The sequence below is a fragment of the Aegilops tauschii genome, chromosome 7, assembly GCF_002575655.3.
Source record: "Aegilops tauschii subsp. strangulata cultivar AL8/78 chromosome 7, Aet v6.0, whole genome shotgun sequence".
Lineage (NCBI taxonomy): Eukaryota > Viridiplantae > Streptophyta > Magnoliopsida > Poales > Poaceae > Aegilops > Aegilops tauschii.
In genome coordinates, this window is record NC_053041.3 from 78,082,381 (window position 1) to 78,108,208 (window position 25,828).

General features: G+C 44.8%; 1 protein-coding gene across 1 annotated transcript; it reads left to right on the plus strand.

Annotated features, from left to right (window-relative positions):
• Positions 1–16,052: 16,052 nt before the first annotated feature.
• LOC109754408 (ABC transporter C family member 10) lies at positions 16,053–25,730 on the plus strand. Its single transcript, XM_020313319.4, has 13 exons — positions 16,053–16,382; positions 17,204–17,259; positions 17,673–19,711; positions 20,259–20,579; positions 20,656–20,742; positions 20,867–21,466; positions 21,574–21,738; positions 21,907–22,201; positions 23,048–23,262; positions 23,337–23,642; positions 24,362–24,425; positions 24,814–25,053; positions 25,226–25,730. Exons 2-13 carry the CDS (start codon positions 17,244–17,246, stop codon positions 25,333–25,335), a joined length of 4,458 nt encoding a protein of 1,485 aa, XP_020168908.3. The 5' UTR covers positions 16,053–16,382; positions 17,204–17,243; the 3' UTR covers positions 25,336–25,730.
• Positions 25,731–25,828: the final 98 nt, after the last annotated feature.

Below are 25,828 nucleotides of genomic sequence, written 5' to 3' on the forward strand. Positions count from 1 at the left end.
CAATCTCTATGGACTAATGGTTGCCTTGAGTTATATTTGAAGGATTTGTCCATAGGCATTTCTTGAAGTCCATGTGTTGGTTTCAAGGAGTTTATGTGGTGACCAAGGTGTTATTAAGGAATTATCCAAAGATTGGTCATGTGAGAGTTGAGCTTATTGCAAGCATGTCTTGAAGAAGAAGATTGTGTGATCATTCATGTTTACCTTCAAGACATCATCCAAATGAAGAGAGTTGGAAAGAGTCAGGGTTGATCAAGACTAAGTCAAGAGTGAATCAAGCTGATCAACACACAAAGCGCACAAGATGTACCGAGGGATCAAGCGATCCCATGGTATGGTAAGCATTGTCAATTACGCCTTGTGTACTAACCCATGGTCTTCGTGAGTGTTCTATGTGGGGTTAGGTATGTGTTCATGGGCTTGCATCAATAGGAAGATATCACTCAACCCATGGAGGGGATGACATCAAGTGGTGATCGTCATCAGCATTGCCGTGTGCAAGTTCAAGTGGAGCATCACGAAGAGATGAAGTGCTTGAAGCTTGCCGTCCATTGTGGTGACAATGGACTTGTGAAGATGTGCGGAAGGGTGGCTCACCCATAGTGGAGTATGGGGGAGCAATCAACTAGTCTTCATTGAGCCAACGCAATCAAGAAAGGTGGTCCATCTTGAGGGAGTCAAGATCGTCATCATCTAGCTCAAGTGGACCATGTGCAAGGCAAAGGTTTGCTCTTGATAGGTTTTCTATTTTACCGGTCTCATGATGGTAGTTGGGAGACCGAGTTATAGGATCGATTGCCGTACTATCAAGGGGGGCTCTCGATGAGTAGCTTGATCGTATCATTCATAGAGAGCTCAAACCATTGCATCCTTGCATCATCTTTATTGGTTCTTGTTTGGTTCTTCTCTTTGTGAGTTTTGGAGCTTATGGTCATCTTGATGACAAGCTCGAGTTCATCGAAAACGGAGTTCACTCACATCTTCTATGATGTTTTCGATGTTGAGGTTATGCCGGTTCTTCTCGGTTGAGAGGTTTCTCTCCTCTATTCGTTGGCATACCTCCCCTGCCTCTTCTTACTATAACCAGTCGCTGTTTTGATGCTACTCGTCTTCCTCTATCCAACAAGCTTGAGTTTGCTCAATTCGGAGCTCATATGAAGAAGTTTTGGCAGTTCTGTTTTTCTCCCAGCGGTAGTACCGCTTGTAGCGTCAAGCGGTAGTACCGCGGTGGCAACGGTAGTACCGCTTGTAGCGTCAAGCGGTAGTACCGCTCCAGTACCGCTCTACTACCGCCTCGATTTTGGGTCTGCTCTTTTCGTGTCGGGTTCAGCGGTAGTCGCACGGCAGTAAGGCACGGTAGTTCCGCCTATAAGCGGTAGTACCGCTCCGGTCGAGCGGTAGTACCACTGGGGTGAGCGGTAGTACCGCTTATAAGCGGTACTACCGCCCCAAGGTTCATGTTTTGTTGATCCGTTTCCCTGCTTCTTCTGCCCGAGCGGTAGTACCGCTCGTGGAGCGGTAGTACCGCTCGTGTGCGGGCTGAGCACATAACGGTTGGATTTTCCCCCTCCTATAAAAGGGGGTCTTCTTCCCCAATGAACCTTATCTCTTGAGCTCGTGTTCTTCCCCCATTGTTGACCTTCTTCGAGCTTGCTAACTCTCAATCCCTCCATGGATTCTTGCTAGTTTTTGAGGGAAAAGAGAGAGGAGATCTAGATCCACATTTCCACCAATCACTTTCTCCTCTATGTGAGGGGAACCCCTTGGATCTAGATCTTGGAGTTCTTGGTGTTCTCCTTCTTGTTCTTCCTCTCATTTTCCTCCCTAGCATTAGTTGCTTCGGTGGGATTTGAGAGAGAAGGACTTGGGCACTCCGTGTGCCCTTGCCATTGCATTTGGTGCATCGGTTTGAGTTCTCCACGGTGATACATGGAAGTTACAAGTTGAGAAGCTTATTACTCTTGGGTGCTTGGTACCCTTGAGCTTGTTCCTCTTGGGTGCTTGGGCGCCCTAGACGGTTGGTGGTGTTCGGAGCTCAATCATTGTGGTGTAAAGCTCCGGGCAAGCGTCGGGGTCTCCATTTAGGTTGTGGAGATCGCCCCGAGCAATTTGACGGGTTCTGGTGACCGCCCCCAAGGGTTGCCAAAGTGTACGGGTTCGGTGACCGCCCCCAAGGGTTGCCATTTGTACGGGTTCGGTGACCATCCTCAAGGGTCCCTTAGTGGAATCACGACATCTTGCATTGTGCGAGGGCGTGAGGAGATTACGGTGGCCCTAGTGGCTTCTTGGGGAGCATTGTGCCTCCACACCGCTCCAAACGGAGATTAGCATCCGCAAGGGTGTGAACTTCGGGATACATCGTCGTCTCCGCGTGCCTCGGTTATCTCTTACCCGAGCCCTTTACTTATGCACTTTACTTTGTGATAGCCATATTGTTTCTTGTCATATATATTGCTATCACCTAAGTAGTTTTCTTGCTTAGCATAAGTTGTTGGTGCACATAGGTGAGCCTAGTTGTTGTTGGTTTTGTGCTTAACAAATTAACCGCTAGGTTTATTCCGCATTTGTTCAAGCCTCAACCGTAATTATTTTAAAGCGCCTATTCACCCCCCCTCTAGGTGACATCCACGATCTTTCAAGTACGCTAGAGAAGTAACATGTTACTCCAAAATGTGTGTCAACACTAACATCCATTTTATATGTAGTCACCGCCTTCTCTATGCATGTACTTCACCTGGATAGATCATGAAGTGCCAAAAGATGTCCAAAAGGACCAATATGAAGATTGTCTTAGGTGCCAACGGCTGTTCGAAGAAAGGTTTCAAAGAGGCTTGGAGGAAGAGCGTCGTCAGAAACAGAGGATGGAGCGGAAGCAACGCGAGGGGGAGAGGGCACGCCAAGAGAAGCTTGCTCGTGAGGAGGAGAGGGCAAGAAAGCTTGCAAAAACTCGCAAGGCACAAGAGGAGGATGAGGCATGTGACAAGAAGGGGAAATGGCCCCGTATGACTCAGTAAAGCCTTCGCTTCGGTGGACTCGTCATGTAACCCGATGAAGCCATGCCAAATTTATCATGAACTATGTAGTACTAATGCAAGAAGCCATGTGTCGTGAACTTGTCGTGAATGAATTTGCCATTCGTGTTGAATTTGGTGTGGAGATGTTTGCAAGGTGTCATGAATGAACTTTAGTTTGTCAGCAATTTCTGTGATTTGTCAGCAATTTCTATGAACTGTTGTGCTGAGAAAAGGGGCAGAACAGAGGATTACTCTGTTTTTTACCCTACCGCCATAGGCTCTGGCGGTAGGATGCTTGACCCTACCGCCAGAGTCCATGGCGGTAGGGGGGGGCAAAGTTTCTGTGACGAGAAAAACGAGAACCTTGGCGGTAGGGTCAAACCCTACCGCCACAACCTCTGGCGGTAGGTTGCAGGATCCTACCGCCAGGGACTATGGCGGTTGGGGGGGGGGGGGGTAAACTTTCTGTGGCATTTTTCTTGTCACAGAAAGTTTACCCCACCCTACCGCCATTGCCCCTGGCGGTAGGATCCTGCAACCTACCGCCAGAGGCTGTGGCGGTAGGGTTTGAATCCTCTCCTCTCCTCTGTTCTGCCCCTTCTGTCGAATGTTAGAATAATATACCCACTTGTATTCACTTCTATCAAATATTAGAATGATCATCTCGCAAACTCATACATAACTCAACTCAACATAGTTCATTACATCCACGAATAACACATGTTCAAACTAATTAAATCATGACCCGGTTCGGATGACATCGGTTGAAACTAATAGCTCAAGCTCAACGACACATTTTCTAAACAGGTAACATATTTCTCATACTTATCAGACGTTCAATTTGATCGTCATGCGCTTGTTTACGCTTCAGTTGAAAGTTGGTGGATCCTGCCCAATGACCCAACACACCATTCGTTCCACGGAACCAAGCCCATGCAGCACGACGGGCGGGATTCTCTGACACGCCTTGTTTGATTGCCCATCCTATGACCTGGCCCGGTTTCCTCATGTCCATCTCACGGAATTCTTCTTTGCTTGCAGTGAACGCAATCTCAATTGCCAAAGCGTGTCTGCAAGCATATTCCCGGTCTTGCAGCTCATCAAGCATCATCTCTTTCTCGTTCACAAGCTTTCGGAAAGCTTTTTTCTCCTTAGCATCAGAAGGTTCCTCGATAACGTAATACTTGCTGAAATCCTTCATGGCCGCATTTGCCTCATCACAACTCTTCAATCATGCTTCACATTCCCTCTTCAAGCAACGGTGTCGCTCCGACATGACCTTCTCACACGCTATGTTCATAGTCATGGATCGAATGTCCATCCTACATGAATATATGGGTTTAAGATGACATAGACCAAAACATAAAATAAATTCAGTAGAGTACAACACTTGGTTACTTGATATGACATACAACACCAAGTTCTTAATGAGTTCAAATGTTAAGGGTACACGTCATAGTAGTTCAAATGACGACCAAGCAAAGGGTACATGTCATTACAATCCAAATGACAAAGATTACATAGCCTCATGCAATTCTATGTGGCGTACGGTTCCGGGTTGCAACAAATAACATCATTTCTTTCTTTGACCCATGCCCAACGAGAAGCCCGCTTCTCGTCCGACGAGAATGGTTGGCGAACTAACCAATCAATGACTTGACCATGATTTTTCATGTATATCTCAGCATATTCTTCCCTTGTCACACACAATGCAATTTGCATTGCAAGATCACGCCTACAATTTTTTTCCGCCGTCTTTAGCTTGTTCATCTGCCTCTCCTTTTTTTTGATAAATTTTTCGGAACGGTCATTATTGAAATAATAATGTGAAAAGGCCCTACACTCCGCATTCAACGCATCAATGGCTTCCATCCACAAGTTCATCTTTTCCTCAATCAATTCGCGTTCACGGTTCGCCGCCGCCTCAGCAGAAGCTTCAAAGAAAACGAACGGTGCCATCCTACATTTCGAGAAGTTGCTATCAAAGTAAACTTAGGTTTAATTTCTTTCTTAAGCCTAACCCAACCCCAATTATGTACACTAATACTAGCACTAGATTTACGTGCACAAACTATTCTATAAGCAATTCTAAGCACATCATACATAACGAAATCACAAACATAAACCTAAATGGATCATATGAATTGATTTGACCACATGAGCTAGGGTTTGCAACCAAATGAGCAAATGCAAACTAAACAAAGATATCAACCAATCAAAATGAGGGGAAATGAGAGAGCTATCTTGGGTGATGAAAATGGTAAAAAATCCACCGAAGAAATCTCAAACAAATCAGAGAGATTTGGGAGACTCTTGTGCTTCAAAGAGAGAGGGGGGGAGACTTGAGCTTGGTGGAGAGGTGAGTAGTGTGTGGCCTGAATGAGTGGTTGAGGAGGGGGGGGGGGATATCCAGCCCCTCCCCACCTTATCCACAACCCAGGACCCTACCGCCAGAGGAGCTGGCGGTAGGCTTCAGTACCCTACCGCCAGAGCGTACGGCGGTAGGACCCTTTACCACGTCAGCACGCGCCGACGGCCGTCAGTCGCCTTCAAAGAGCCTATCGCCAGAGCCAATGGCGGTAGGACGTGCAAACCTACCGCCAACGCCCCTGACGGTAGGCAAAAGGGTCAGATCTCGAAATATTTTTAAACGGAGGTCAGATCCTGAATTTGTTAGCAAAAGGGTCAAAACACGAAATTTTGCCTCTTTCCACTCACCACGGGATTCGATTCGTCGCCAAAGGATTGATGCAGCTAATTAAAGACCTTTTCTGAGTGAGTAGTACAGTACTACCTAACACGCACACGGGCGGGCGCGATAGATTGCCCTATCGATGTGATGCACCTTTCCTCTCCCAGTCCACACGACACAACGTGCCGGAGCTCCGTTGATGCACTACTGCTGACGCCGGCTGGCTTTGCTCCTCGTTTGAATAGTTTATGGGCTGATCAAGCGAGAGATGATATGGTTACAACTTACAGTAGAAGTGTACGCACGTTTCGCCACACCGTTGGTCAGATCGTTTGTCGTGAGACTCGATGCACTTCCTGATAATTTGGTTCGTTGACACAAACCAAAATGCACTCACTGATTCATTGACACAAACCAAAATGCAGAGTTAGAATTACTGGGAAAATTCAAAGAGCATGTAAACTTCTCTTACTGAGAACCACATAGAAAACTTGAGCGTATTTATAAATACTAGTACTAATAGTATGTAAAAGTCTTTTCTAAGTTGTCTAGAATTATGACATCCATCAACACTATGGATCTTATATAGTGTCAAACAATCAATATGTACCGGAAATGAACTTACATATTAGTTGTTGTAGTTTTACTTATACCTATCTAAGAGCAACTCTAGCAGACCCCGCATCTCGCCCCGACCCGTAAAAAAACCGCCAAAATGCGGATCGGGGCGAAAAAACCAGCCCGATCAGACCCCGCATCCCACCCCGGCCCACACAAAATTTTAGGGGGCGCGGCAAAATCCCAACCCCAACCCGGAAAAACGCGGGTTTCCCCCTCGCGGCCGCGGTGCCCTGCATATAAGTGGAAGCGGTTGGTGGGGGGACATTTCATCCCACGCTTTCTCCCACCAACCACCTCTCCTCTCCCCCCTCGCGCCGCCGCCGGCCGCCGCCCAAGATTCCGGCGAAAGCAGCCGGCAGGAGCACGCCGGAAGACCGCCACGCGCACGAGGCCTCCCCTCCCTTCCCCCTGCGTCGGCGGGCCGCCGGATTTGCAGATCTACGACACTTCATCGTGGGCCGCCGGATTTGGCTTTTTCCGGCCGCCGGTTACTGCCCCAAGCGATGGAGTGGTCGGGAAGCCTCTCCCGCAGCCCAGGCAAGGGCGCATCGCCGCATGCAGGTACGAGTTCGTTCGCCCGCCGCCGCCGAAGGTTTGCGGGCATGGACTCGTCCGGCCCTCCACCGGGCTCGGCGCTCGCGCAGCGTCTTTGTGGCTTGCCGATGCCGCTCATAGAGTGCGACGACTGCACGCGAAAAGTGATGTGGCTCACTTCGGGCATGCCGAAGCACCCCGGATGGGTGTTCTTCAAATGCGAAAACGACGGGGTACGTGCACTTGCGGTAGCTCGTTTCATAGTTCATTCTTTAGTTCAATTGCGGTAGCTCACTTCGAGCTTGCTCATTCTTTTGTGTAGGACGATGGATGCCCATTTTGGTTTTGGGAAGGCCAATACATTGATTTGTTGATAGAAAGAAACTTAATAGATGTTAGTGCACTCCTTAGTACAATCGAAGGCAATGATGCGGCTGAATGTGCAACTAGAGGGGAAGCAACGTCTACTTCTTTCGAACCAAAGATGAAGAAAGAAGAATGCAAAATCAAGAATCCACAGATCAACAACGAATGCATGGAGAAGATATTAGTCCAACTAGTGGGAGCAGTTATGGAAGTTGGAAATCTTCTAAAATGCATACTTGTGGTTCTTGTTTTCTTTGGTCTTACTATTCTAGCAAAGATTTGGTGATGTCCTTTGTATCCAATGTTGTTGAGCAAAGCAATGCAAATTTAAGTTGCAAATTAAGGTGCAAATTTAAGTTTTGCGGGCTGGGAGGAGCTGCGCCAGATCAGACGCTGCAAAGCCGACCCGAAAAAAAGCATATTCCGGGAATATCCTTTTTTACGGGTCCATTATGCGGGATCTGCAACTGCGGCCGTCCGCGCCGGCCCGCAAAGGCGTTTTTCCGCGAACTGCAAAAACGTTTTACGGGTCGGGAGGATGCGGGGTCTGCTAGAGTTGCTCTAACAACAAAAGTATTAGCGAACCAAACATAACTCAGTTGGTCAGATTCTTATGGTGCAACCCCATTCGGATTTAAGTTCCAGACTAGACAAATGTACTCGCATCGCATGTACTTAAATTTATTTCAGGATTTTCGGAGCAACCTTAACCCCTCATTTCTGAAATGGTCGGTGGTGGCAGAGATAGAGAAAAAGATGCGAACTACTACTTCCCACCACTACCACGTCCACTCTTGTGAGCATGTGAATTGATAAAACTGATGTTCATTACCGTTTATTACAAAGTTCATAAAAAAACAACCTTGGTATAATATTTTTAACCAAGTATGATCTTTTCTGAAAGCTGAATAAAACTGTTGCTTATTGATGATTTGGTGCGGCATACAAGAGTATATAAGAGGGTACAAACCGACTTGGGGTAGGGGTACAAAACTGACTTGGACTAGAAGTCGTATACCATAATGACTACTCTAACATCCTCCAGCAGTATCAACGGCAGGCTCGACGACGTTGAGACTGAAACAGATATCTTGAAACGGCTTACTAGGCAGTGCCTTGGTGAAAATGTCAGCAAACTGAGTCGTAGAGGGAACATGAAGCACCCGAACCTGACCAAGAGCAACCTTTTCATGAACAAAATGAATATCAATCTCAATATGCTTTGTGCGTCGGTGTTAAACTGGATTGCTGGTCATGTAGACTGCTGATATGTTGTCACAGTAGACAATAGTGGCCTGCTCAATAGGCCTATGTAGCTCGGAGAGTAACTGCCGAATCCAGATTGTATCTGCAACGGCATGTGCCACAGCGCGATACTCAGCCTCGGCCGACAAACGTGAGACTGTAACCTGTCTTTTCGAAGACCAAGAAATCAAATTGTTACCAAGAAAAACACAAAAACCGGAAGTGGACCTTCGAGTGTCAGGACAACCAGCCCAGTCTGCATCAGAGTATGCGGTAAGCGAGTTTGGAGAAGAATTATTGAGGTGGAGACCATGATTGAGAGTTCCTTTTAAATACCGAAGAATGCGTTTAACATGATTATAGTGAGGAACCCGGGGATCATGCATATAGAGACATGTTTGTTGAACAGCAAAAGAGATTTCAGGACGAGTAATGGTGAGATATTGGAGAGCACCTGTTAGGCTACGATAGAGAGTAGGATCGGAAAAGGGTTCACCGGTAGCCGAAAGTTTAAAACTAGTATCGACAGGAGTGCGAGATGATTGACAGTCAAGCATACCAGCACGATTAAGAAGATCAAGAATATACTGGCGTTGGGAAAGAAAAAGGCTGGAGGAATCTCGAATAACAGCAATGCCTAAGAAATGATGAAGATGTCCTAGGTCAGTCATAGAAAATTCAGATCTAAGAAGAGAGACAATATGATCTAAGAACTTTTGAGAGGAGGCGGTAAGAATGATATCATCTACATAGAGAAGTAAATAGGCAGTGTCAGAAGTTTGATGATACACAAAAAGAGAGGTGTCGGAGAGAGATGGAGTGAAGCCTATTGTTTGAATGAAGGAGGAGAAGCGTTGAAACCAAGCTCGTGGGGCCTGTTTAAGACCGTAGAGAGATTTCTGAAGAAGACATACATGAGTTGGAAAGGATGGATTTTCAAAACCCAGAGGTTGCTGGCAGTAGACAGTTTCTTGAAGGGAACCATGGAGGAAAGCATTTTTCACATCAAGTTGGTGAATGGGCCATGAAGAGGAGACAACAACACTAAGAACGGTGCGAATGGTGCTAGGTTTAACAACAGGAGAGAAGGTTTCTTCGTAATCAATTCCTTGTTGCTGAGAAAAGCCACGACAAACCCACCTGGCTTTATATCGTGAGAGGCTCCCATCGGAGTGGAACTTTTGGCGAAAAACCCATTTGCCAGAAACAATATTTGTATTGGGAGGACGAGGAACAAGTTGCCAGGTGTTGTTTTGAATTAAAGCATTATATTCTTCTTGCATGGCAGCGGCCCAATTGGGATCAAGTAGAGAAGTTTTGTAATTCTTTGGAAGAGAAGTGAGAGATACGGAGGTATGAAGGTTTAGGCGGTCTTGGGGTTGATGAAATCCTGATTTGGCCCTAGTACGCATGCGATGATCATTAATCGGGGCTGCTGTAGGAATAGCACGAGGGGGTAAGGTGGGTACTGGTGAGTCCGGCGCAGCGGAAGAGTCGGACGAAGGAGTAGGGCTGGGTGGTGGAGTGGGAGCAGGGCTGGGTGGTGGAGTGGGAGGAGGGGCCGGGGGTGTTGGGGAGGGAGCAGGGGTCGGGGGTGTTGGGGACGTCTCGGGTGGGGTGAGTGTATGGTTGGGATTGGCTATGGTGGGTGTTAATGGTGGTGGTGATAAGTTGTGTTCGGCAGGTAGGGGAGTATATAGTTGGAAAGGACGGGGAGAGGGGGTGTTTGCGGAGCTAGGGGTGTTGGATGGTGTAGTAGTGCGTTGTGAGAAAGGAAAAATGTGCTCAGCAAACGTGACATGACGAGAGACATGAACGTGTCCGGTGTGAAGGTCGAGACAGCGATAGCCTTTGTGCTCGTCAGAGAAGCCGAGAAAAGCACATGGGATAGAGCGTGGTGACAATTTATTTGCAGAAGTGGCGTAGGCATTGGGAAAACAGAGACAGCCGAAAACACGAACCGCGGAGTAGTCGGGGTGGGAAAGAAAGAGGGAATAATAGGGAGTAGTGTTGGGTTTAGTTTTAGAAGGTCGAATATTTAGAAGGAAGGTGGCCATGTGTAGGGCTTCAGCCCAAAACTTGGGAGGCATAGATGATTGAATGAGGAGAGTGCGAACTATATCATTGAGGGTGCGAAGAGAGCGTTCTGCTTTACCGTTTTGAGGGGAGGTGTAGGGACATGAGAACCTAAGCAGGATGCCATGTTGTAAGAAGAAAGTATGATTTTTAATGTTATCAAACTCGCGACCATTGTCACATTGGATAAAGCGAATTGGGAGGAAGAAGTGAACAGACACATAGCGTTGAAAATTAAGGAAAAGAGAATGGACCTCGGATTTGTTGCGTAGAGGAAAAGTCCAGACAAAGTGGGTGAAATCATCTAGGATAACAAGGTAGTATTTAAAACCCGAAACACTTGCAATGGGAGAGGTCCATAAATCACAATGTATTAATTCAAAGGGATAAGTGCTACAAGAACTAGAGGAACTAAAGGGAAGACGCACATGTTTGCCTAATTGACAAGACTCGCAAAACATAGAATTATGAGAGTCCCTATTACATGGTATGGTAAATTCACTAAGCATAGAAGCTAAGACGGCGGGGTTGGGATGGCCCAAGCGACGATGCCAGAGATCGATGGAGGCCAGCATGGATGTTGGAGGGGTGGCGGCAGGAACTCCATTAAGAGAATAAAGATCACCGGAGCTATTGAAGCGAGCGATCTCGGCCTTGGTCAGGTAATCCTTCACAGATAGACCAAAAGGGTCAAATTCAGCCGAAACTAGATTGTCGCAAGTAAATTGGCGAACAGCGATAAGATTTTTAATGAGGGCGGGTGCAACTAGAACATCGCGAAGTAAAAGAGGTTTGGTGGAAGAGGGAAGTTGAGCCTGACCAACACAATATATAGGAATAGATGATCCATCTCCAAGGATAATGGAAGGGAAAGGAGATTTAGTGCAAGAAGATAACCAATTACTAGATGCAGACATATGACTAGAGGCCCCTGAATCAAAGATCCAATCCGTACCTGAGTTTCCTTGTGCAGCAAAGTTATTCATGGCCTGGACAAAGGCAGCTTGATCCCAGCTCGGCATCGCAGGTGAGGGTGGCGTCGGAAGCAGTGCCGGCGGATACGATGGTGAAGGTAGTAGGGCCGGCTGGGGAGTGTAGTAGGCATTGGCCGGCTGTGGTGGGGGTGGCGTCGGGAGCAGGGCCGGCTGAGGTGTGTAGTAGGCGCCGCCGTCGGTGCTGTAATGACCATAAGGAGCATACGTCGGGGCGGTGTGATAGGCATTGGCCGGCTGTCGGGGGTTGAGAACCCCGGGAGCACCAGTAGGCTGCCGAAGGCCGGGTTGCCAGGCACCTGAGTATGCCGGCGGAGCACCGAGGGTGGACGGAGCGGACCAGGGCATGGGCCATGCTTGAACAAGCCCCGTCCAAGGATTATGAGTAGGCCGCCATGCAACCGCAGATGGAGCACTGGTGGGTGGTGCAGGACTCGGTGCTGGTGATGTCGTAGGCGGAACCGAACGAGTCGGCGGCGGCCTGTAGATAGGGTTTTTGCCGCGGTAGTTCGGACTAGGACGCCAGCCTGGGGGCGGTTCAATAGATAACGATGCCGACGGCCCGGCGGCAGGAGCCGGCCTGGAAGGCGGCGCTGGTGTAGATGACAGAGGAGGACGAGCCGCAGCATGAAAGACCTTGGGGCGAGAGTCCTTGCGAGCTTGTGTTTCCGCCGCGAGTTGTAGCAAGGAACGTACTTCAGCGAAGGTAGGAGGGGGCCGTATCATCGGTATGAACGAGGCTTGCTTGTCAAAGTCTTCGCTGAGGCCGACGACGACGATATTGATTAGCTGTGAGTCGCTAGCTGTATCGCCGAGTTCGCGGAGCTCATCGCCAATGGTCTTAACGCGCTGGCAGAACAGGTTCACCGGGGCGTCTCCTTGCACCATATTGCGAAGCTCGGTGTGGAGAGCGTTTTTCCGAGCGTCGGTGTTGCTTTGGAAGAGCTGACGGAGGGAGTGCCAGATGTTGGCAGCGGTGGCGCCGTCATGATCGAGCATGTTGAAGATCTCGGTGGTGATGCAGGTGTAGAACCACTGGACGATCGCGAGATCGTCTTTCAACCATTGCGGATCGTCGGGGCGGGGAAGACAGTTGGCGGCGACATGCGAGCGCAGGTTGCAGCGGCCGAGGTGGAGATCGAAGAGATGTCTCCAATGGTAGTAGTTGTGGGCGGCGAGATCAAGAACTATGGGGATGTAGGGGCTGACGTCGGAGATTGTGTCAGCAAGAGATATTGGTGCGGCGAAGATGGATGCAGGGTAGTTTTGTGGAGCTATGGTGAGGGCCGAGAGAGAAGCGGCCGCGGCGTTGGCAGCCTTGGCGATGAGTGCGGCCCGGCGCTCGAAGTAGCCGGGCGGCGGCGGCGGCGGTGGCGTTGGCGGAGCCATACCCTAAACCCTGGGACCGCTATCTGATACCATGAAAGCTGAATAAAACTGTTGCTTATTGATGATTTGATGCGGCATACAAGAGTATATAAGAGGGTACAAACCGACTTGGGGTAGGGGTACAAAACTGACTTGGACTAGAAGTCGTATACCATAATGACTACTCTAACATTTTCCTCCGCACCAACTCACACACTTTTTTTTTGCGGAAGAGCAATACACACCTTGGCGTTGGAAAAAAACTAAAATATCGCATGATCAACACCATAGTGTTTGGCGCTAAGCTGTTTGAGCTCAACACGCCGGATTGCATAGCATTGAACGGGTGTCATAGCAATGGGATCGCCTGCCTCACTTCCTCCTTGCGTGATGAATTAAAGTATACCAATAAGAATTATCTTGAGTACTTGCAGAACAAGCTGGAGCTTGTGGCTTTGATCTAAGTTGGAGGCGGTGACCCACATTGTGCAAAAGAAAAAATGATTCTTTTAGGCCAAAGCAGCATCCTGGGTGTTCAGAAAATTGATTTTGAAGAAAAGTATCTGGGACTTCTGGTCCCTGAAGGAAGGATGAAGAATGGTAAATTTCAGCCCATTAAAGAGCGTTCATTGAAGAGATGTATGGATTGGTGTGAGAGATATTTATCCAGTGCGGCTAAGGAGAGCCTCATAAAATCGGTACTCCAGGCACTATCTACCTATGCCATGAGTGTGTTCAAATTTTCTGCAAGCCCGTGTGAGGAGCTGTCACAGATCACCAGAAACTTTTGGTGGGGGGACGAAAATGATAGAAGGAAGATACACTGGCTTGCCTGGGATAAGCTGCTAATGCCAAAAGAGAAGGGAGGTATGGGATTCCGGGACCTCCGCTTATTTAATCAAGCCCTCCTGGCGAAGCAGGCTTGGCGACTTATCCAATTTCCGGACAGCTTATGTGCGAGACTGTTAAAGGCAAAATATTACCCACATGGCAATCTTGCTGCCACTGCTTTTATCCAGAACGCGTCACCGTGCTGGCAAGGAATCTGCCATGGTTTGGATCTCCTTAAGAAAGGCATCGTTTGGAGGATTGGTGAAGGTGATAAAGTCAGAGTGTGGAGAGATAATTGGATCCCAAGGGGAAATTTAAAAATCACTGGGAAACAATCTCGTACTAGGATAAAGTGGGTCTCCGAGCTGACCGATCCAGTGACAAGGACATGGAATGAGGAACTGATTAGGAAAATATTACTACCTCATGATGTTGACGAAGTGCTAAAAATTCGCCTCCCACGGTCTACCTCTGAGGATTTTATAGCATGGCACTTTGAACGCTCAGGTGTTTTTTCGGTTCGCAGTGCGTACAGGCTAGCCGTTAATGACAAGGAGGCGAATCGAGATTTGGGACAAAGCAGTACAGCGCCAACTGGAGAAAGAAAGATTTGGAGCGTGCTTTGGAAAGCAAATGTTCCTCCCAAGATTAGAAATTTTGGGTGGCGTTTGGCGACGGAGTCACTCAGAGTTCAGACAAGTAGACATAAGAGAGGGTTGGAGCTATTCCCTACATGCTCTATTTGTGGGATGGAACCAGAAGATGGATATCACGCAGTCATGAGATGCACAAAAGCTAAAGCCCTGCGTGACACCATGCGTGAGGTCTGGACCCTTCCCCGGGACACTGATCTTACATGTACGGGGCGTGAGTGGGTCCTTCTAACTCTTGATAAGGCGAATGAGGAGGAGCGTACACACCTCCTCTTCATCTGGTGGCGAGCGTAGCACCTTAGAAATAACATTATATTTGGTGACGGGAAAGATACAATAAAGGCATCAACAGAATTCCTACAAAGTTATGCTAGCTCCTTTGCGGCGATCAGAGCGGGACAGTTGCTTCCTGACTTTAAAGGAAAAGAAAAAGTGATGTCAGACATTTCATTCCGTGAGACTAAACAGAGAGATGCAGATTATCAATGGGTCAGACCTAACTCAGGTTGGCTCAAACTGAATGTTGATGCAAGCTTTATTCAGGAGACAAACCATGGAGCTTGGGGGGCGGTTCTACGAGATACGAATGGGGCGGTCATTGGATCTGCTTGGAACACAATCCGTAACTGCACTAGTGCTGAGGCGGCCGAAGCTGAAGCTTGTCTTGAAGGAATCCGAGATACCATGCAGTTCATAGACCGGCCAGTAGTTATTGAGAGTGACTGTGCGAATGTCATCCAACAAATTTCTTCAAAGGACTTTAATAGATCTCCCATTGGTAGCTTGTGTAGGGAAATTCAGAGTTTGCTGGGCCAACTCCCTGATTTTACTATTGCTAAGATCTCTAGTAGTGGCAATGGGGTTGCCCATGCTCTCGCTAGTTTTGGTAGGAGTGGTGTGAGTAAGGGTGTGTTGATCGGCTCAGTTCCAGCCTGCGTGTTGCGACTGGTCGATGATGATTGTAATGAACCTATGTTGATTATTTAATATAATACACATCTTTTTCAAAAAAAAGCAGCATTTGTCCCTTCATCTTTTTTCCCTTTTCTGTATTCTTTCGTGTACTGGTATTGGTTCTTCTTAGATTTTTGCATGCTCATGCCCCACGGTGACAACTTTGACAAGCACCAGTGTCCACTTGCCCTGTAAAGATCCCAAAAAACCTCACATGTTTTCCTGCCTTTTCCCCCCTCCTTTATTCTTTGTTAATGTAGGCATCGGTTCTTCTAAGATTTTTGCATGCTCATACCCCACGCTGACAACTTTGACAAGCACTAGTGTCTGCCTGCCATGTAACCTTTAGGACCCCAGAAAAACCACATGTTTCGGATGGGCTTGAGCAGGCAAAAAGCCGGGAAATCAATAGAGAGACATGAAGATTTTACAAGCCAGCGCAGGGAAGAGCATGAAAGCCTAGCTGACACCGAAGTATGACTGTAGGAGGGCCAAGCAGCAGGGTTTTGGTGTCCAGGGAGGCCGATGCGCATTGCTATCTAAGAAGCGACGCGGATGCGGGATACGCCGTCCACTCACCGGTCACCACCGGCAGGGTCACATGCGCATCGGCGGCAGCGCGCACCGCGTGGGGACGACCCCATATATGCCCTCGTAAAGCGATAAAGAAAGCTCACGGCGACGACGAGGAGGATGCCAAAGCTACTGCTCACTTCCTTGCAGCTTGAGAGGTCAACACAGGCAACACTGGCATCATCGTTGTTCATATACATACAGTCCACAAAAAGAAGGTCCTGCTTCTTGGGAATCATGCTTGGTCCAGATATCTGATCTTCAAAACAGAACCCGGGGCTTCTGTTCGAGAGGAGCCCTTCTTCCCTGCTGGTTGGACCGGGTGATGGATCATTGCTTTCTCTCTGCATGATCTTGCATTGCCTTTCCTATCGATTTTTCATCTAGAAAAACACTTCTGCTTTCTTCTTCTCCACCGGCCCTCTGAAAATCATCCCCCTCTTGTTCGTGGACCGTGAAGAAGGTACGTAGCCGACGGGTACTGCTTTCTTCTTCACCTTTTGGGTTCCTCGATTTTGCATCTTTTGTGTTCCCGGCATTGGAATTTCTGTCACCCCGGAGTAATTTCATGGAATTTGGCCTCTCTAATGTTGATTCAGGACTAGTGTTTTTAGTATTCCATTCTACTTTATTGATAGAAAAGTTCGTGGACCATGGTCTGCCCGCTCCTATTCTTAATACTATTGGGTCTAACCTAAGTTAATATAGCGATTTGTAGTGCCCAGTGTATAGTAAAAGTTTGAGTGTACAGTAATTGGTCTAGGACAAGTAGTCTCTTCTCTATTCTCTTGGCGCTAATGCTACCATCTCACTTCGTAGTGGTGAACCACGTGGTCATCACTAAAAAGAGGACATGTACTTAGTTCCTAATTTTGCACATCAATAGAACTTCCAGTACGAACATTCACGAAAAATATGGAAAATAATAATAAGAAAAAAATCACGCGCATCATGTTGGTGTATGTGTTCATGTCAATTTCGACACAAAAGGAATATTTTTGTGTCCTCACAAAATAAATCTGGTGCCTAAAATAGAAAGATTTTGAATGTTAAACACAAGTCACAATATTCATGTCTTCTCCACTAAGATTTGTTTTCCATGATTTTTTTAATTATATTTCAGTGCATACATCGAGGCACATTAAAAAAAATCTAAATAAGTCAAGAGAAATGGAGATGACAGTGAATATTGTTTTAGAGGATTTTTTTTGAAACACCTGTGGAATGCAACATTTTCGCTGCTTTGTCTGGTAGTAACTATTTTCTTGTTCATGATTGGCGCAGGGCTGCAACGAGACCCGATCCAGCCCGGAGTGCAATACATATGGGTTCCCTCACAAGTAAATTCTCTCCTCACTTTCTCTTGTTACTCCATGTCACAAAAATACATGTCGTTTTGGATACTAGCACGGTCTTCAAGATTTAAATTTTCACCACTAATTTTTACTATGGTGTATATATAACACAAGAAAGTGATTATATCATACATATACTTTTCGAGATCAATCTGAACATTTGGTTTGCAAGTTTTTAATCTCAGACAATATATATAGTCAAGGTTTTTAAATTGACTTAAAACACGTCCAAAACGACATGTATTTGTGTTTTGTGATATGGAGAGAGTACATAGCTAAAAACTAAATTAACTTCATGTTAATTCATCTCTTAAACTATAATCATTGTTACCTTTTGACCATGCACAACTGGAATCTGGGAATAATCTCATCTCACTATTGTTGCAACTGCACATCAGGTTCTTGGGTGATGGACTTGTGTGGCAGACCAATATGCTCCAACCAAGATGTGGCATCATGTGCTTTAAAGGAAATATTCGACTCCTCTACCTGCATTAATCACCTAGTGGCGACCGGTGTTGTCGCACTGCTCGTGTTCGTGCTCATGCTCCAGTTGCTAGTCAAAATTCCAAATAGCAGAGTGTCCGCGCGACAGCTCGTCTCGCTCAGCTCACTGCTGCACTTCTCCACCGTGGTGTTCAATGGCTGCCTGGGTTTGGTTTATCTCGGGCTAGGACTGTGGATGCTGGGGACTGGATTCAATCAGAATGCTTCCGTTGTTTACCTTCCACATTGGTGGCTTGTAACATTATCTCAAGGATTGAATCTGGTCCTTGCCAGCTTCGCTTTCAGCACCAGGCCTCTATTTCTTGGAGCAGCGTTTGTTAGATTTTGGCCGGTCCTGCTGACCATCTGCGCAGCATTCATCTGTTGTTCTTCGGTTGTTAATATTGTTGCAGAGAAGACGATCACCATTAAGGCTTGTTCAGATGTTCTGTCCCTACCAGGTGCAGTTCTCCTCCTCCTTTATGGCATTCAGCACAGCCATGATGAAGAGGGTTATGGAGGAAGTGGAAATGGTTTGTACAAGCCCCTGCACACGGAGACAGACAGTGAGGTAGCTGACTCTCAAAGTCAGGTAACTCCCTTTGCTAAAGCTGCTTTTTTCAGCAAGATGACATTTTGGTGGTTGAATCCTCTGATGAAGATGGGATATGAAAAGCCCCTTGAGGACAAAGACATGCCACTTTTAGGCGCCACAGATCGAGCGCGCAACCTGTACGTGATGTTCATGGAGAAGCTCAATGACAAGAAGCAGTCGCCGTCGCACCCCACACCATCATTCTTCTGGACTATTGTTTCTTGCCACAAGCGTGCCATCTTGGTCTCGGGTTTCTTTGCTTTGCTCAAGGTTTTGTCCTTATCCACGGGCCCGATACTTCTCAAGGAATTCATCAATGTTTCACTTGGGAAAGGGGCCTTTAAATATGAAGGATATGTACTTGCCGTGGTAATATTCGTCTGCAAATGCTGTGAATCCTTCTCACAGAGACAGTGGTATTTCCGCACTAGGAGATTAGGACTGCAGGTGAGGTCACTCCTATCAGTAGCAATTTATAAGAAACGACAGAAGCTATCAAATGCAGCAAAAATGAAGCACTCTACTGGAGAAATTATGAACTATGTGACCGTCGATGCCTATCGGATTGGGGAATTCCCATACTGGTTCCACCAAACATGGACAACAATTGTTCAGCTTTGCATTGCCCTGGCAATTCTGTACAATGCGGTTGGTACTGCAATGGTTTCGTCGTTAGTTGTCATCATTATCACCGTACTCTGCAACGCTCCATTGGCCAAACTGCAACACAGATTTCAAAGTAAACTTATGGAAGCACAAGATGTGAGATTGAAGGCCATGTCTGAGTCACTAGTTCACATGAAGGTCTTGAAACTTTATGCATGGGAAGCTCACTTCAAGAAGGTCATCGAGGGGTTGAGAGAGGTTGAGTACAAGTGGTTATCAGCATTCCAGCTTAGTAGGGCGTACAACAGTTTCCTGTTCTGGGCATCACCTGTTCTGGTTTCAGCAGTGACCTTTCTAACATGCTATGTTCTCAAAATTCCTCTTGATGCTAGCAATGTCTTCACCTTCGTGGCAACTCTACGTCTCGTGCAAGACCCAGTTAGGTCGATACCCGATGTTATTGCAGTTGTGATACAAGCTAAGGTTGCTTTCACTCGGATATCAAAGTTCCTTGATGCACCTGAGCTAAACAGGCAAGTTAGGAAGAAATACTATGTTGGCATTGAGTACCCTTTAGCGATGAATTCGTGTAGCTTCTCGTGGGATGAGAGTACATCAAAACCAACTCTAAAGAATATAAATCTGTTAGTCAAAGCTGGAGAAAAGGTTGCAGTTTGTGGGGAGGTAGGGTCAGGGAAGTCGACCCTTTTGGCTGCCGTACTCGGAGAGGTCCCCAAAACTAGAGGCACGGTATGTTTTTCATTAACTTCACCTTTTACTGAAACTAGCAAATACTTGTGTGTAGCTACAGAAGTTAATTGCTCATGCATTGTTAAGAGGTTTATTTTTATTGCATGATTTATTAACTGCTTATGGCGTTGTACTAACTAGTAATTTTTTGTAAATGAAAATATCTCAAAATTTACAGCAATCGCGATACATCTGTGTACTTTATAAAATATATAATTACTGCTGTGATTAAATTCTTGGCAACTTAAGAGGAAACCTCTGAGGGTGAACGAACTGCCACCAACTCTGAGCTTTATAAGAGTGAAAAGATAGCTTCCATATTCACAATGTAGAAATTTTATACATGTTTAAAGGAAACAAGCTTGGTTACAATAGCATCATGTTCAGTTTGCAAACTTGTTATGAAATTTAGAGATGTTTAAAGGAAACAAGCTTGGTTACAACAGCATCATGTTCGGTTTGCAAACTTGTTATGAAGATTATGCTTGACAATATTTTTTCATAACAGCTCAATATCAAATTCTTGAACTTTGCATAAACATTTCAGATCGAAGTCTGTGGGAAAATAGCATATATTTCTCAGAATGCATGGATCCAAACAGGAACTGTGCAAGACAATATTCTCTTTGGATCTTCGATGGACGGGCAAAGATACCACAGCACACTCGCGAGCTGCTCATTGGTCAAGGACCTTGAAATGTTGCCATATGGAGATTGTACTCAAATTGGGGAGAGAGGAATAAATCTTAGTGGTGGTCAGAAGCAGCGTGTCCAGCTTGCTCGTGCACTATACCAAAATGCAGACATCTATCTTCTTGATGACCCTTTCAGTGCTGTTGATGCCCATACAGCGACAAGTCTCTTCAATGTAAGGATCATATTCAGCAGAAGCAAATTGTATTACTATTTAGTTGTGAACTGTTTTACAAAGCTCTTTGTAACAGGAATATGTCATGAGTGCTCTATCAGACAAGACTGTTCTCTTGGTGACTCACCAAGTGGATTTTCTACCTGCATTTGACTCCATTTTGGTATCTCTCTCCACTTGGAAAATGTCACCGTATGACGATATTGGTGCCTCTATGATTTATATTGATCTTTAATGAGCTTTATTTATTTGTGAATTCATCTATAATTAGCGATGATTTTTGGCAGTTAATGTCAGATGGAGAGGTTATTCGTTCTGCACCTTATCAAGATTTATTGGCAGATTGTGAAGAATTTAAAAACCTTGTCACTGCCCATAAAGATACTACTGGTGCATTGGATCTTAGTAACAATATACCCACTCAAAGATCTAAGGAAGTATCAATAAAGGAGACAGATGGTATTCATGGAAGCAGATATACAGAGTCTGTAAAGCTATCACCGGCAGATCAACTAATCAAGAAAGAGGAAAGAGAAACAGGGGATGTAGGTGTTAAGCCTTACATGCTTTATCTGCGCCAGAACAAAGGCTTACTGTATTTCTCTTTTTGTGTTATTTTTCACATAATTTTCGTAGCTGGGCAAATATCACAGAATTCATGGATGGCTGCTAATGTCCAGAATCCTCATATTAGTACGCAGAAGTTAATTTCTGTGTACATTATTATTGGAGTTTGCACAATGTTCTTCATGCTATCAAGATCTTTAGTAGTCGTTGTTCTTGGGATCCGGACATCAAGATCCTTATTTTCCCAGTTGCTCAATTCGCTGTTCCATGCACCTATGTCCTTTTTTGATTCTACTCCTGTAGGAAGGGTTCTTAGCCGGGTAAGATTTCTTAAACAAAGGGCAAATACAACAAACTACAGTTCTGTTTTACACCCAGAGATTTTTTTCTGATGGATTAACTTGTTCTATTTTTTCTTTTAATGCAGGTCTCTTCAGATTTGAGTATCATTGACCTCGATCTTCCATTTTCCTTCGTGTTTAGCCTTGGTGATACCTTAAATGCATATAGCAATCTAGGGGTATTGGTTGTTGCTACATGGGAAGTTTTATTTGTATCTGTGCCAATGATAGTTTTGGCAATTAGGTTGCAGGTAATTGGTATGACTTTGTTACTTTATGGCTAATTCTCACTTCTGTCATTATTTGATTAGATTTACCAATTGATGTTCTCTGCTGCTATTTTTGTCTGGGGTGAATGAGCCTACAGTTTTGTATTCAAAATTATCATTAACTGAAACCTATTATGTTTGGTCATGTAGAGGTACTATCTAGCCTCAGCCAAGGAGCTGATGCGGATCAATGGTACTACCAAGTCTGCTCTGGTGAATCACTTAGGTGAATCGATTTCAGGGGCTATAACAATAAGGGCCTTTGGGGAAGAAGATCGTTTCTTTGCTAAAAATTTGGATCTTGTTGACAAGAATGCCGGTCCATATTTCTGTAATTTTGCTGCAACTGAATGGTTGATTCAACGCCTGGAAATAATGAGCGCCTCCGTGCTTTCTTTTTCTGCCTTTGTCATGGCTCTTCTTCCTCAAGGAACTTTTAGCCCTGGTAAGCAACTATATGAACACCATGCTGCTTCAATTGGACAAAATTGAGTAGCCAGCTTGTTCTAAGGCCATCGGTGCTTACAACTAATTTGCGATAAATGTTAGATGCATTGCCATGTAAATGTTGCTACCTTTTCATATCTTTTGTCATGACAGCATACTTATACTCCCTCCACGCCTAAATAGATAACATTTTGGACATGACATGGGTCTCCAACAAATTTATTTGACTGTTACTTTTGTTATGTGCATGTTTGTAGAAAACTAGAAAAGATTATATTATGAAAATAATATTGATAAATAATATGATAGTATTTTGAGCTTACCTGTGCATACACGTTTCATATAATAGTACTCAAAGTTAGAAAAGCTTTACTTGCTAGTGAAGTTAGAAATGTTTAAATGAACACTTTTTAGAATGTCTTGTGTTTACGAATTGAGGTAGTAATGTCCAGGCAGAATACGGTGAATAAAAAACACCATGCATTTCTCAAGCTGAGCTTACCTGTGCATACACGTTTCATATAATAGCACTCAAAGTTAGAAAAGCTTTACTTGCTAGTGAAGTTAGAAATGTTTAAATGAACACTTTTTAGAATGTCTTGTGTTTACGAATTGAGGTAGTAATGTCCAGGCAGAATACGGTGGATAAAAAACACCATGCATTTCTCAAGCTACCACTTGCTCTGGTGATTTTATGGATGCATTTTCATCTTTTATGAAAATGTATTTTAAGTCCTAATGCTTATGTGCCGGAGTCAACTAAATAAGTATTTGATGCTATACAATTTATGAATAGCACCATTGCAAATAGTAGAATTAATTCATTGCTTTCGTACATGCACAGGTTTTGTGGGAATGGTATTGTCCTATGGTCTTTCGCTAAATGTGTCCTTTGTTTGCTCTATTCAAAACCAATGCAACCTTGCGAATCAGATAATATCAGTGGAACGGGTGAACCAGTACATGGACATACAAAGTGAAGCAACGGAAGTTGTTGAAGAAAATCGGCCATTGCAAGATTGGCCCCAAGATGGCTATGTGGAACTTAGAGATTTGAAGGTAATCAAATATAAATATTTACATGTACACCTAACAGTACTAACAAATTTAAGCGATTAATTTTCATTCAACAGATCAGGTATAGGAAAGATACTCCCCTTGTACTACATGGAATCACTTGCAAGTTCCAAGGTGGAGATAAGATTGGTGTAGTTGGTCGGACAGGAAGTGGCAAGACAACGTTAATTGGTGCATTGTTTCGTCTTGTTGAACCTGATGAAGGGAAAATAATTATAGACTCTATGGACATTGGTACGATAGGGTTACATGACCTGCGTTCGCGTTTGGGTATCATTCCGCAAGATCCAACACTTTTTCATGGTACAATAAGATACAATCTAGATCTTCTTGGACAATTCTCAGATCTAGAAATATGGGAGGTAAGATTTACCCTGCTATCTACGTTGATTTTTCTCATTTTACCCAATGATCAGATATTATTATGATGAAAAGGTATTAGATCAAAACAACCTGCTATAATGTTTAATCATGTGACAGTCATCTTTAGTACTGTGGCAAATCAACTCAGTTACTTTGACATTTTGTCCGAAAATATAGTGCACATTCGAATTTCTTAAGTCAAAATTTGTAAAGTTTGACCAAGTTTATAAAAAAAATATCAACATGTAAAATACCAAATCAATACCATAGGATTCATCACGAAATTTATTTTCATCTGGTATATATTAGGTATTGTGTGGTCAAAGTTTGTGAAGCTTGACTTTCACGAAAACCAATGTGCACATTATTATGGGGCGGAGTGAGTACCTAACAAACTCAGAAAGTTCAGCACATTATCAAAGTAGGGCGAATAAACCAAGTTAGCCAATTAGGGGAATCTCAGGTGACAAGTTGCCTTTCTCATATAAAAACTAGATTGCCTAGGAATTACTTGACAACTTTTCATTCATCGAAGAAAATGGCACCGAAAGTTGGGTTGAAAACTTAAACATGAGTGATGGCCTGGTAGGAGTGTGCAGCTGCAGCCACACCTTCCACCAACTGAGCTAGGCTTAGGGCCTCCTTTCTCATTTTATGGCACATGTACATTTCAAAAGGAACCACTAAAGTGGCTGCTCCATTTGTTATTATGATGCAGGTTCTTGGCAAATGTCAACTTCTTGAAGCTGTCCAAGAGAAGGGACATGGATTGGATTCACTTGGTATGAAACTGCACTTCATCTATAATTGGTTTACAGAGTTCCTCTTTTGAAACTAATAGATTGGGCAAACAGAAAACTCCGCTCTAATCATTCCAGAAATTCAAATAGGTGTGAAAATGCATCTGCTACTAAATATGTTAAATTGTTAGTGGTCCTCCTAGAGTATTCTTCACCAAAGGAGGAGTATCATGGGCGTGCAGGCTAGTACTTCAAATACACCAACGGGCTCTTAGCAAAAACAAAATCATGTTCAATGTGTATGTGTTGAATGTGGTGTCTCTAGAAATTGTGCCCAGACCTGCCTATGGACATAGCTATATATCCTTTTGCCAGCGTGATGTTTGGAACTATCTTATTCATGGTACTGATCAAGATCCTATCATAATAGTTGTGGAAGACGGGTCGAACTGGAGCATGGGCCAAAGGCAGCTCTTCTGTCTGGGACGCGCACTTTTGAGAAGATGCCGCATCTTAGTTCTTGATGAAGCGACGGCCTCTATAGACAACGCAACAGATGTTGTCCTTCAGAAAACGATCCGAACAGAGTTCAAATATTGCACCGTTATTACAGTTGCACACCGTATACCAACAGTTATGGACTGTGATATGATACTTGCATTGAGAGATGGTATGTTTCTCTTACCGGCAACTTATTAGAAATATAGTTATTTCTTATAGTTCAACCCATCATCTTATTGACAACATCAATTTATATGGAATTTATGAATTATAGTTGATACCAAATACGGAGTATATTGTAGACCTTTCCCGTACTAATGATGTATGCATGAACACTTCAGGGAGAGTAGCAGAGTATGACAATCCTGCAAAGCTCATGGAGACTGAAGGATCTCTCTTTCGTGAGCTGGTCAAGGAGTATCGGTCACACACATCAAACACAAATATTTAGAAGAGACTGTCAATTTTGATTGTTTACTTGCTGCAGCTTTCCAAGAGAGAGAAAATAAATCAGCTTTTAGTGCTATGCTTTCCAAAAGAGATACGCTTGAAGCTATATTCCTCGGAGGAGTTCATCAATTTGGTACCCTAGGAAAAACAGTACCATCTGTACTATCTCTAAGTTTCTTTTGCTATTTATTGCTACCGGAAATTCTGTGCAATACACTGTGAGCTGTCATAGTTAGCTGATGAAGTTGAAGAGAGTAAATCCCCGGAGATTTCCTTGCTCCAGAAGTCAGATACAGTATAAAAGGCTAAACAGGAGGGACCCTGCTGACCGTACTGATTAGCAAGGCTAAATACTCATAATATGTTCATTGATTGATGCATGCAACCATCTTTTATTATGAAGCGTGAAGTCTTATAGAAAATAAAATAAACATGTTAGTCGAGGCTAAGATAGCCTCGGTAGGGATAACATGACGCACTTATGCATCAATGGT